A 13,660-nucleotide genomic window follows, 5' to 3' on the forward strand; every position below is an offset into this window, starting at 1 on the left:
CAAATCCCAAGTCCTTTTTTTTTTTTTAATGCAAACCCCAGTTTTGAAATTAAATCCAATCCCCAGGTTTGAAACTAAAGCCAATCCTTAGTTTTGAAACTTAATCCTATATTTGGAAACAGTATAAAAGAACCAGCATTAAGAGGTACAGTATGTGCATTAAAAATATTGAATGTCTGAATCAACCACATTTGCTGTATCAGTGAAGCATAAACAGCTTCAGGGCCCAAATTGCTAACTGTGCTAATCAGGAGCGTGTGTTACAATAACAAGCACTTCTTCAGAGCACAGACTGTATCTTTTCAGTAGATCTCATGGTTTATCTCTTCTGTTTTGAAGCTTGTTGAACTGGTTGGACGAGTCTGGGAGAAACGCTGGTGTACTCTGGAACAGTTGTGTTTCTGAGAGACACTCCCTGTGACTGTGTTAATCTTGTGCTGTTGTGAGGAGGCTCTTTCACTGCCGTGATCCAGTATAGATAGATGGTGCTTGAGTGCATGTTATTTTTTGATATTAAGTGTCTTTATAATAAGTGTTTTTACACATTGATATAATCCATGCAGTGTTTTTTTTTATTGTTACAGATGCATTACAGCAGTACAGCTTATGTACAGTATGTGCAATATGTATACAATGTTTTGTCCCATTAATTATTGCACTAAATCTTAAAAATGTTTATTGTGTACACAGCTCTGGAAAAAATGTTCAGTTTCTCTGATTTAGCTATTTATAGGTATATATTTTATTATTTGTTTTTTTATTCTACAAACCACTGTCAAAATTTCTCCAAAGCTACAAATACAAATATAGTTATTATTATTGTTATTATTATTATTATTATTATTATTATTATTATTATTATTATTAATTCTCTTTTTTCTATGCATTATTTTCTTTGTCTTCCTCCTTTTCTCCACTATCCCCCACTTCTTATTTATATATATATATATATATATATATATATATATATATATATATTTTTTTTTTCTTCTCTCAATGCCCACAGTACCAAAAACTTTGTATAAACACTAATAAACAATAAAGTTAAATTGGTCCTCCGAAGAGGGGGGGTGGTGGAGGGCAAAAAAAAAACAAAAAAAACAAACAAAACAAAAAAAAAAACAAATACAAATATTGACATTTGGAAAATAATGAAAAATGTTAGTGTTTCTTAAACCTTAAATAATGCCCAAAAAAAACAATCACATTCACATTAATTTAGGAATAACAATGCTAGAGTTTTAGTTTTACGAGTTTATATATTAATTAATATTTGATGGAATTACCTATGCTCTCCACAAGTCTTACACACTGCTTTTGGGTGACCTTATTCCACACCTGGCACAAAAAAGTCAAGCAGTTCAGCTTTTTTAGATAACCGGATCTTACAGCACTTCATTCCTCCATCAGCTGACAACTTTTATGGAGATTCAGATTTTATTTTCCAGCAGGACTGCCCAAACTGCCAAAAAAAGTGTAAGCCATAATCATTTATCAACAATAAAAGAAATAAATGATTAAAATAGATCACTCTGTGTGTTTTAATACATCTATGTAATGTATGAGTTCCACATTTTGAACTGAATTACTGGAATAAAGTAACTTTTCAATGATATTCTAATTTTTTGAAATGATTAACTAAAAGTTCTGAAGGTATAAAAATTACATTGCAGTGGAAAAAACAGTATTTAGGAGAAGAAGAGCTCTTTCCACAAACTTCTAATGCAGGGGTGTCGAAACTTTTTTTGTTGGGGGCCAGAAGGAGAAATAAATTTGAAGTCACGGGCCACAGACTCTGTAATAAAACAAATAATGAAATATACCACTTTAAATAATACTTTTTTCCTGATTACTTTCATTTACACACCATTTTACTTGACTTACTATCTTTATCTTTGACAGTGTTGTATGAACTAAGATTTTTCAAATTGATGTTTCATTTCATGATGTCTCTTAATATTAAACTCCTTAATTACGGCAACTTTTAGACTCTTTTACCCCGTTTTTCTGCTCTAGAAATGCGCACCCTCTCCGCTTTTAGACTCTTTGGCCCGTTTTTCTGTGCTAGAAATGCGCACACTATAGGCTTTTAGACTCTTTGGCCCGTTTTTCTGCTCTAGAAATACGCACTCTCTCCACTTTTAGACTCTTTGGCCCGTTTTTCTGTGCTAGAAATGCGCACACTATAGGCTTTTAGACTCTTTGGCCCGTTTTTCTGCTCTAGAAATGCGCACCCTCTCCGCTTTTAGACTCTTTTACCCCGTTTTTCTGCTCTAGAAATGCGCACCCTCTCCGCTTTTAGACCCTTTTGCCCCGTTTTCTGCACTAGAAATGCGCACCCTCTCCGCTTTTAGACTCTTTTGCCCCGTTTTTCTGCTCTAGAAATGCGCACCCTCTCCGCTTTTAGACTCTTTTACTCTGTTTTTCTGAGCTAGAAATGCGCACTCTCTCCGCTTTTAGACTCTCTTGCCCCATTTTTTTCTGCGCTAGAAATGCGCACCCTCTCCGCTTTTAGACTCTTTGGCACGTTTTTCTGTGCTAGAAATGCGCACACTATAGGCTTTTAGACTCTTTGGCCCGTTTTTCTGCTCTAGAAATGCGCACCCTCTCCGCTTTTAGACTCTTTTACCCCGTTTTTCTGCTCTAGAAATGCGCACCCTCTCCGCTTTTAGACTCTTTTACTCTGTTTTTCTGAGCTAGAAATGCGCACTCTCTCCGCTTTTAGACTCTCTTGCCCCATTTTTTTCTGCGCTAGAAATGCGCACCCTCTCCGCTTTTAGACTCTTTGGCACGTTTTTCTGTGCTAGAAATGCGCACACTATAGGCTTTTAGACTCTTTGGCCCGTTTTTCTGCTCTAGAAATGCGCACCCTCTCCGCTTTTAGACTCTTTGGCCCGTTTTTCTGTGCTAGAAATGCGCACACTATAGGCTTTTAGACTCTTTGGCCCGTTTTTCTGCTCTAGAAATGCGCACCCTCTCCGCTTTTAGACTCTTTTACCCCGTTTTTCTGCTCTAGAAATGCGCACCCTCTCCGCTTTTAGACCCTTTTGCCCCGTTTTCTGCACTAGAAATGCGCACCCTCTTCGCTTTTAGACTCTTTTACTCTGTTTTTCTGAGCTAGAAATGCGCACTCTCTCCGCTTTTAGACTCTTTTGCCCGTTTTTCTGCTCTAGAAATGCGCACCCTCTCCGCTTTTAGACTCTCTTGCCCCATTTTTTTCTGCGCTAGAAATGCGCACTCTCTCCGCTTTTAGACTCTTTTGCCCGTTTTTCTGCACTAGAAATGCGCACTCTCTGCGCTTTTAGCCTCTTTGCCCTGTTTTTCTGCGCTAGAAATGCACACTCTCTCTGCTTTTAGACTCTTTTGCCCCGTTTTTCTGCGCTAGAAATGCGCACTCTCTCCGCTTTTAGACTCTTTGGCCCGTTTCTGACACCTAGCGTTCAAACTTACATTATAAAAACCTGCTTAACAGCGGGCCAACTTTCATTCTATTTCTAAAATACCTCGCGGGCCGCTCCAAAAAAGAAAACGGGCCGCAAATGGCCCGCAGGCCGTAGTTTGGACACCTCTGTTCTAATGCTTATGTTGGAGCTGTAATGGAGCAATGGGGTAATTCTCATCAGTGCTCGCTCAGATTGATCGAGAGAGAGAGAGAGAGAGAGAGAGAGAGAGAGAAAAGAGGGATGGGAGAATTAGAGAGATGTGTGAGTGTGAGGCAGATGAGCGTGTGAGGGATGGCTGGGCGAGTGTGTTGTGTGGGTGCTGTGTGTTCTACAGGAGGTTAGGGAGTGCAGCGGCTGCGTGTAATGGTTTTATTAGGCCGTGATCACGGTGACTGATAGCACCGGCCCGAAGCAGGGAGTGACCCTGTTCCCCTGCGACTCTCTTAATTCAGTGCCATGATTACTATTAAAAAAGCCCAATTAGGCGGCGGCGGCGGCGGCGGTAGCGATGCCTTTAATTGCGATGAGTTATCATCATCTGCTCTGCTGTAATTGAGGCCCGATCTGAGGGGCGCAGTGCATCTGACAAATTGATTTAATACCAAAGTGATTCTGCCTCCCTAATGACACTCCTCCCGGCCTACACACACACACACACACACACACACACATACTGATCGCAAAATAATCACACCAGTTCCTCACTACTGTGTGTGTGGGGGGGAGAGAATGGAATAGAGAAATTTAAAGTGTGTGTGTGTGTGTGTGTGTTTGGTATAAGAAGTGCTTGGTGTAATCTTGGCTGGTCCCAGTTTGCTCCCACTGTGCTGCATTACCTCTGCAGTAAGCAGGCGAGTGATTTATGGATAATTACAGCTCTTTTAGTGGTGTGTGTGTGTGTGTGTGTGTGTGTGTGTGTGTGTGTGTGTGTCCAGGTTAGAATCTCTTCTTCAATAAAATACTCAATAAAAGATTCATTTATTGAATATTTAAGCTTGTTGTTGTTTGATGTATACATTGATTAGCCATAACATTAAGACTCAGAAGAACGCCCAATTGATGTTTTTATTGGGTTCCCTAAAGGACTTGCAGCTAATGTTAGTCTTAAGGCAAGCCTACACTGTGCAATTTTTGGTCAATTTTGTGCCGATTTTACACTTTGCAAGATATTTTTGGGATCAGGCAGAGTTTTAGTTTAATTGTGTGTCATGTATCGTGTCAAACGAGAAGCAATTAACACGTCTCTACCAGCTCCCAGTCAGCAATCAAATGGTCTTAGGAAAGTTAAACCAAAGTTCTTTCTTCCAGACTTCCCTCCTCCCTTCTGGATATCCTTTCAGACTTCCTTCCGTCTATCAGGACTTTATTCTTTTCTTCTTTATTCCATTCCTTCCTTATAGACTTTCTTGCTTCTGGACTTCTTCCAGACTTTCTTCTGGACCTCTTCTAGACTTCCTTCTAAAATTCTTTTGGACTTCCTTTCAGACTTCCTTCCGTCTATCAGGACTTTATTCTTTTCTTCTTTATTCCATTCCTTCCTTATAGACTTTCTTCCTTCTGGACCTCTTCCAGACTTCCTTCTAAAATTCTTCCAGACTTCCTTCTGAACTTCCTTCCAGACTTCCTTCCTAACACATCCTTATGCACTTACTTCCATCTGGACTTTCTTCCACCTGGACTTTCTTCCTTTAAGGCGTTCTTCCTGGGAACCTCTTCCCTCTTCCTTCCTTCTGGACTTCCTTTCAGACTTTCTTCAGTCCTTCTATCAGGACTTTATTCCTTTCTTCTTTATTCCATTCCTTCCTTCGTTCCTTCCTTCCAGGCTTTCTACCTTCTGAAATTCTTCCAGACTTCCTTCTGAAATTCTTCCAGACTTCCTTCTGGACTTCCCTCCAGACTTCCTTCCTCACACGTCCTTATGCACTTACTTCCATCTGAACTTTCTTCCTTTCAGGCTTCCTTCCTGGGAACCTCTTCCCTCCTTCCTTCTGGACTTCCTTTCAGACTTTCTTCCTTTCTTCTATCAGGACTTCTTTATCCCATTCCTTCCTTCATGCCTTGCTTTCAGGCCTTCTACCTTCTGAAATTCTTCCAGACTTCCTTCTGAAATTCTTCCAGACTTCCTCCTGAACTTCCTTTTAGACTTTCTTCCTTCCAGACCTCCTTATGCACTTACTTCCATCTGGACTTTCTTCCTTTCAGGTTTCCCTCCTGGGAACCTGTTACTTCCTTCCTTCCTTCCTTCCTTCCTTCCTTCCTTCCTTCTTTCCTTCCTTTCAGACTTCCTTTCTTACACCTGGATCTCCTTCGTTCTTTCTGGATTTCCGGTCTTCTTTCCAGACTTCTGATTTTTCGGAAACAAAGTTCTGATGTGGCGATTATGAACTCACAGTTTGAGCAGATAGGTTGCTGATACATTTTGAAGCATTGCTGTGAAGATATGAATGCAGTAGACATGATGTCAATAGGTTTATGTATTTTATATATTTTCCCACATCTAGGGAGTCTTATTCTCTTGGCAGAACTAAATTGGCACATCTGCAATCCAATATAGTGTAGATGGTGTAAGTGTAAATAGCATATAAGAGATTGTGTGGGCTGTACGTAAGGCATTAAGGCAGATACTGTCAGTTTGAGACGCGTCCTAAATGTAATTTCCCAACAGGCTTAGCGGGATTTGATCTTTCTCGCCCACCTTTCGACAGTTTACTGTGACAGAAAGAACACACAGACTCCAGAGCATACCTGCAGCATAGGTGTGCTCTAAAAACACCAGAATTTAGAGTCAAAACTCACCAATAAAGGCAGAAAATGAGGGAGTGAAGGACTGAATCTGATTAAAATACTACAAACAGACAGGCACTCCTTTTCCGGGGAGACCGTGTTTACCCACGACTCTGCTTCTGTCGTTTATAACAGGAGTCCTGAGAATTCCCGCTCTGGAAAGATGGATTGCTTAACGTACTCTGAGGTCTGAAACTGACTCAGTTATTTAGGGAAGCGTGTTGCAACAACACAAACAGGTTTCGCTGGATTTCACAATAAGATTTATTGGCCTATCAAATTTCCACCTGTCTTACTGCAGATTTTTTATTTTTATTTATGATATTCCTGTGCTTCATCGTTTGCTGTGATTTTGTTGTTGAGCAGCTTTACCAAATATTACTCATAATCAAACAAATATCATAGCAAGAGGTTCACATATGTGAAAGTATAATGAAGAAAAAAATAGGTTAGTGTGGACTTTTTAAGCGGGATCTGGCAACACAGCAGGAGTGCATGTTCGGGGGGGGTGGGTGGGGTGGTGCTGGGGTTGTGGAGTAGATACGTTCTGTCATTACTAGCCCACCGCTCCGCAAAACCAGCAAGCTGATTGGCTGTTTCTCCTGACAGAAAATGTATTTGGGGCTTTCATTTGGCGCCCCCTTTAGTGCAGCGCCCCGATGCACTTCAAGCACAGTCTTAGTATGACTGATTGTGGTTTGCACTTATTGTTTGCACTATATAAGTAATGAATAATTATAAATATAATATAATATATGATAAATATAAATTGTTTATTCTTATTTCTATTTCTTATAAAATGTCTGAGAGAAACCAGTCTGTTAAGTTTGTGTTTTATGATTGTCAAATAAAACTCTAGTTTTCTTTAAAATTTTACTTTTAAATCTCGTCTCGTCTCGTTCTCGTGAACCCAGTATCGTGTCTCGTCTCGTCTCGTGATATAAGTGTCTCGTCACACCCCTAGTATAATGATTATATTTAGTTGTCTTAATTATGGGAATAGTGGTGTCACTGTTGGTCCCTGTGGCTTGTTCTTAATGACCTATTTCCCCCCCCTATAATTGGGAAGCTAATCGTGTCCCTCGTATTACTACTAGGAGTGACTGACCAACTGTCTTAAATAGGGGTCAACTCTTGTGATCTCAGGCCAGAGATCTGACAAGAATAAATTGATAAAATATTTTTTGATTGTCAGTTGATTGTTAAATGTGTCTCGCGAGAGTTCTGCACAGGTAACCAAAACAAATGTTTGTTCATTATGGTGGCAAACAGCAGCGCTGGTCTTGCTTTTGCTCGCCCAGCATCAGTGTGCCAAGTCTGTCTCTCACCAAGAAGTACACAACCCATAAGTACTGCACTTAAAAACCTTACTTTTTTTTTTTTTTTTTCCAAAAATCGTCAGTGCTCCTTATGTATGAATTCTACCAGTCAGGTATTTAGGAGCAGTAAAGCCACTGAACTACAGCGGCTTGTATATTGCTGCTTGCTTACCCCAGCTAGCACTGCTGGAGCAGCATTAGTATTAGCCGCTAACCTCGCTAAGCGCTAGATCTTTCTCCATTCAGGAGTGAGTATTTTGGACTGTAGTCTGCTTTTAGTTTACCATGTTAAAACTAAAGGCTATGTAGGACAAACCACCAGCTAATATCTCCCTGAACAATTTTAGGGTTTTAGCCACTAACGATGACTAGCTGCTAATGCTGCTGCACCCAGCCTTAGTGTAAATCTGTAAATGAACAGAAGCGATTTACTCACCCAAAGAAACAGTTTTCAGGAAAGAAATCTGTGTAGATTAACATCCAGCACTCATTTGACTTTAAGATTTTAAGAATTACAGTTTTGTTTACTTAACTTAGCCCGGCAGTGGGACCTGCTAAATAAGAAGAAAAACATGGCGACACCCCTTTTCCTTACTAGTGTCGCATAATACGCCTTATAATCCTTACTGAGGCTACAAAAAATATGGTTATCAGGCAGTGACAAATCTAAGACATAACTGGAGATAAAGTTTTTGTCATTTATATCACTATCTCTCTCTCTCTCCCTCCCTCTCTCCAAATATATAGGGCAGGAATGGATGCCATGAGGATGTTACCTTCCTTGATGGTAACCAGAAGAACACGTCGAAGGGGAAGAATGGGAAGAAGACTGGTCTGGTGGTGGGAGTTGTCCTGGCTTTGCTGGTTCTTGCTGCAGTGGCTGGAGTTCTGATATGGCTGTTTGTTGGTACAGCTCTTTCCAAATCTAATATCCAGGCTGTATTAATACGAGGGTTGTCAATGTTAAAGTGTTATCGTTAGTGTTAGCATAATTTGGACCCAGTAACGCATTTTTTTTTTACGCAAATTAATTACGGCAGCAAGTTTAACTCCACCTTTTGCCGTTATCTGCCTCGCATTGTAAGCTGCGGCACACAGCTGCTCAGTGTGGCAGGGATCAGCCTCGAGCTCCACCGAGCCACCATGAAAGCCTTTGGATCGCGTGGATCCCGTTCACATGGAGTTACATGTGGGAGAAAACCCAAAAATCACTATCTCAGAAAATAAGAATATTATATAAGACCAATTGGCACTATTTTTGCAGTGTGGGCAGTGTGCCAAGTCCTGCTGGAAAATGAAATCCACATCTCCATAAAAGTTGTTTTCAGCAGAGGGAAGCTGTAAGATATGAAGTGCTGTAAGATTTTGTGGGAAAACAAAACTGCACTGACTTTAGACTTGATAATAAAACACAGTGGATCAACAGCAGCAGATGACAGACATGACTCTCCATGGAGATGAGGATTTCATTTTCCAGCAGGACTTGGCACACTGCCCACACTGCCAAAAGTACAAACTGGTCTTATTATATAATATTCTAATTTTATGAGACACTGATTTTTGGGTTTTCATTGACTTCATTGACTAATCCATAATCATCAATATTATAATATATATATATATATTGCATCATTTGCAAATATTATCACAATCATTTTTAAAATGGCAAAAAAAAAAAAAATTAAAAACTTCGATATATTGGGTCTTGAAAGCATTGTACTTTTAATTTGTTTTACTATTTTAGCTGCAGCATATTTAGGAATATTTTTTTTTATGTATTTTCCTTTTCTTTCTCTGCAGTCAAACCCAAAACATCACAACAGGAGAAGACCCCAACGCTGGGGGCACAGAAGATGACCACGCAGCGGGTGTTCAGCGGACAGATGAAGCTGATCGATATGCCGTACACCCCTGCATACGAAGACTTTAAAAGCCCTGAGTTCAACGATACAGCCGAGACCCTGCAGAACATCGTGAGTTTCTGTTATTTTTAATAAAAAAAAAGCTGTTTCATGCCAGGAAAAAGCCATATGTCATCGCCATTTTTTTTTTTTTTTTTTTTTTGGGAGGGGGATGATGTTGACATATGGAATTTTCTATGATAAAGCTGTTGTGTATTGCATGGTAAATTATGTTTACAGACAGTAATTTCTACAGTGTTCTCGAGCCCATGCAGCAATGAGTACAGCATTTTTGTAGTAACAAATTGTTCCCAGTTTTTTGACAGTTTTTGACTTAAAAAACTTCCTTAAATGTTTTTTTTTTGTGAGTTAATTGTAGATTGCTTCTATTGCAGATGTATTTTATTAGTGCAACCTATTTTCCAGCATTTTGGAATGTGTAGCATTTCTAAAATGCAGGAATATGTGTATGTATATACACATATTCCTGTCACACAGATGGCGGCGCGCAGTAGTGCAGCGGCTTCTCACGCTCCTAGCGAACACCCTATTTTGAGCTGTTTTTACGTCGGTTCTGAACCCAACTCTTAAACTCCACTTAACAAACACACTGCACTGACACCAAGGACAAATTACTGTTTACTGTTTACCAACATGGTCACTTTACTTGCACTGAGACACTTTACCACCACTGCTCTAATTCACATTATCATGCTGCTACAGCACACTTGCACTCTGGACTTCATGTTGCTGAACCTTCTACTCTCTATTTATTTTTTTTATTCTTTGGGATATTTATCTATCTATTTTGTATGTTCTATTTCTTTTATTGTATTCTTTTTGTAATCTATATATCTATTAATAACAGCTCTTTGGGTGTAAAACTGGATCGTGAGATCACAATTTCGTTCCACCTCATGTACCACATGTGATGCGAATGACAATAAAATCTCCTTGAATCCTTGAATCCTTGAAATAAATTAAATCAAATTAACCAGGCAACCATCTCGGGTTCATACATATCAGATAAAATATGTAAGTTAATGCTTCTAACATTTTCTTTGACTTTTATCAATTGTACTTTTATACTTTTTATACATTTGCACTTTTGTACTAAAATCTTTTAATTTTTCCAAAAATCATCATGTGCCTTATAATCCGGTGCTCCTTATGTGTGATTCTACCAGTCAGGTATTAAGGAACAGTAAAGCCTGTCGGCTGAAGTATAGCATTATAAAGATGAGTTTTCAGTAAAGTTTCTCCAGCACTAAGGCTGGGTGCAGCAGCGTTAGCATTAGCATTAACCGCTAACCACACTAAGCACCGGCTCTTTCACAGTTCAGAGGGGAGTCTATTGAACTCTAGTCTGCGTGTTTATTGTGTTAAAACAAGCTACGTGGGACAAACTGCTAGCTTATAGTGCTCAGGGTTCCTCAATGTAGCTCTGTCTGGTGGCTTTTACTAGCGCTAAGCACTGCTAACCACGACTAGCGCTGCTGCTAAACGTGCTTTTAAGTATATATTGGGAATCTATGCTTACTATAAATAAACAGAAACAGATTAACAACATGGCGACACCCCTGTTCCTTACATTTGTCTCTTAAAATGTGCCTTATGATGAAAATGTTCTTTATTTATGAAAATAGCCTTATAGTTTGAAAAAAGTGGTTACCTAAAAAGAATACACTGTGCTTGAGGAAAAATCTGATTCTTAACTGTCAGTGTTTGGCTTATTAAAAAATCGTGTTCCGGGGGGGGGGAGTGGACCAGCGGTCTAAAGCGCTGCCACTATAAGCGGGAGGTCGCAGGTTCGAACCCTCGCTCATGCAGCTTTGCCTTCAAGCAGCCAGTGTTCAGAGGGAGCACAATTGGCTCTGCTCCCTCCGGGTGGGTAGATGGCGCTCTCTCCCCATCACAATTAAGGTGGCGCTGGGCGGCACGAGGCGTCTGTGAGCTGATGTATCGGAACCTAGCCGCTGTGCTTTTCTCCGAGCGTTAGCGCTGTGATGCCGCTCAGGCAATGATTCATTTCAGCAGCAGCTTGAAAAAAGGGTTGACTCACTTCACACGTGTCGGAGGAGGCGTGTGCTCGTCCGAATCCTCCAAGGGTCACGTGCGTCACCGGTGATGGGGATGCACAAAAGGTTTGGGACAATTGGATAACCAAATTGGGAGAAAATGGCGAAAAATCTGAAATAAAATTATATTTAAAAAAAAAAATAATAATAAAAATTGGATTCCACTCTCACTGTTTCTAAAGGACGCTGTCTGAATGAGGTCGTTTGGGTGAAAAGTTTTGCACGTTCTTCAGAATTTGCCTTTTGCAGTCTGTCCAATAGGTGCTGCTGGAGACTCTGTAGATCATCTCCAGCCTTCAGACTGGATGCTCTGAAGCTCTGAGTTTACAGAAAAACTACAAAAGCGTCCAAAAACTACGCTCGCGGACAGACGTGCGCCTCTGTTCATATCCGTGAGAAGCTGAAAGCTGAAAGGCTCGTGAATAGGCTGCTGTACGCCGTTCGCTCTGTTTCATGGCCGCCGACGTTTTTAATGAAAGCCTCGGCTCTTGTGGTGTGTAGGGTCTGAATTGTGTGTGTTCACGTTAGTATGCAAGACCTTGCAGAGTGTGTGGCCTTTTCTTTACACCAGGTGCTGAAAAGGCTCGGGGAAGTCAGTGTAGCAGGAAGTTAACTCGCGTTTTTAAAGGGCTTCTGAATGGCCTTTTAAATCCACTGTTTAAAAAAAAAAAAAAAGAGTTAGCTATGCCCTCTGTTTAACCTTGGACATTGATAAACTTTTTAAACACCATAGAAACTAAGCTTAAAATTGGCCGTACTTTATGGATGGATTATGCACAGTCAAGTACATACAGTAAGCATTCGTAATTTTCAACAAGATTTGCAAAATATGAAAAATACGCAGAGCTTTCAGACCTCAAATAATGCAAAAAAAAGAGAAAGAAAATCATATTCATAAAGTTTTAAGAGTTCAGAAAATAATATTAGGTAGAATAATCCTGGTGGTTTTTAATCACAGTTTTTTTTTTTTTGTTTTTTTTTTTTTATGCATCTTGGCACCATGTTCTCCTCCACCAGTCTTACACACTGCTTTTGGATAACTTTATGCTGCTTTATTCCTGGTGCCAAAATTAATTCGAGCAGTTCAGTTTGGTGGTTTGATGGCTTGTTATCATTCATCTTCCTCTTGATTATATTCCAGAGGTTTTCAATTTGGTAAAATCAAAGAAACTCATCATTTTTAAGTGGTCTCTATTTTTTATATTTATATAAGTGGCATCAATTAAAACTCTAGTATATAAATACTTGTTCATATGTTTAAGGGGAGATAAAGCCAACGCGGGGCACTGGAGTAAAGAATGAATGAAAAATAGATAGATAGAGGAAACTTTTTTACTTTTTTACTTTATTGTAAACATCTCAGCTTGGTTGTAAGATTTTTTAAACCGTAGCACGACCAGCAACACATGCAAAGTCACGCTAAAGCAATTAAATCAAACATGCCATGTTGCAACATTTTGATTCTTGACTCAAGAAGTAGAAACACAGCGCTGTCTCTGTGTCTGTGTGAGTGACAGGCTGCTGCTGCCTGAGATATATTTTTTTCCAATATCGTGCAGCCCCAGTTAATGCTTTAACTTTGACAGCTCTAAAAGTTAAAATACAATGAATGAGCAGGTGTCTCAGTCCTTTATGTCCATGTAGCAGTGGCGTGCACAGACATTTTGGGGGGGGCAAGTGCTCAGGGGGGGGGGAAGGGGCACTTTTTAGCGCACGTGGAACACTTCATTTAAAAAAACAACAACGTTATCTATCATTGATTTGGGCTAGAGCGGCTAGTTTATCTGGTGACCAGTCGGCTAAAGATGATTAGTAGTTTGGTGCTGTGTGAGACATTTTACTGCACAACAAAATGATTTCAGGTTGGGTTTAGAGGGCAGACGGTAGGATTTTGCTTGATGTGTATGTTACCTGGCTGGTGGGACACGGGGGAGAAGAAGCCTATCTGTCGCCGTGCGTACTGTGCTGAAGACTCGCTGAACTGAACTGCTGCTGCAGCGCATCTAGAGTGTCTTGCGGGGTCTTGTGCGAGCTGATTTCAGGGCATTCTGTTTTCACTCGCGTTTAACCGGCCTCAGTAAAATCTTAATAATAATAAAAGGGCACTTTGGTTGATAAAGGGCAGCGCTGGTGGT

The 13,660-nt window shown here is 40.1% G+C and overlaps 1 protein-coding gene across 1 annotated transcript in view; it reads left to right on the forward strand.

Annotated features, from left to right (window-relative positions):
* The window catches only part of st14 (ST14 transmembrane serine protease matriptase), a 69,174-nt gene that overhangs the window by 12,795 nt on the left and 42,719 nt on the right, over window positions 1-13,660 (forward strand). Inside the window, exons 2-3 of the mRNA XM_049467461.1 lie at window positions 8,294-8,453; window positions 9,347-9,519. Of these exons, the coding sequence (XP_049323418.1) occupies window positions 8,294-8,453; window positions 9,347-9,519 (333 nt within the window). The remainder of the gene's footprint in view (window positions 1-8,293; window positions 8,454-9,346; window positions 9,520-13,660) is intronic.

Source organism: Astyanax mexicanus, chromosome 18 (assembly GCF_023375975.1).
Source record: "Astyanax mexicanus isolate ESR-SI-001 chromosome 18, AstMex3_surface, whole genome shotgun sequence".
Lineage (NCBI taxonomy): Eukaryota > Metazoa > Chordata > Actinopteri > Characiformes > Acestrorhamphidae > Astyanax > Astyanax mexicanus.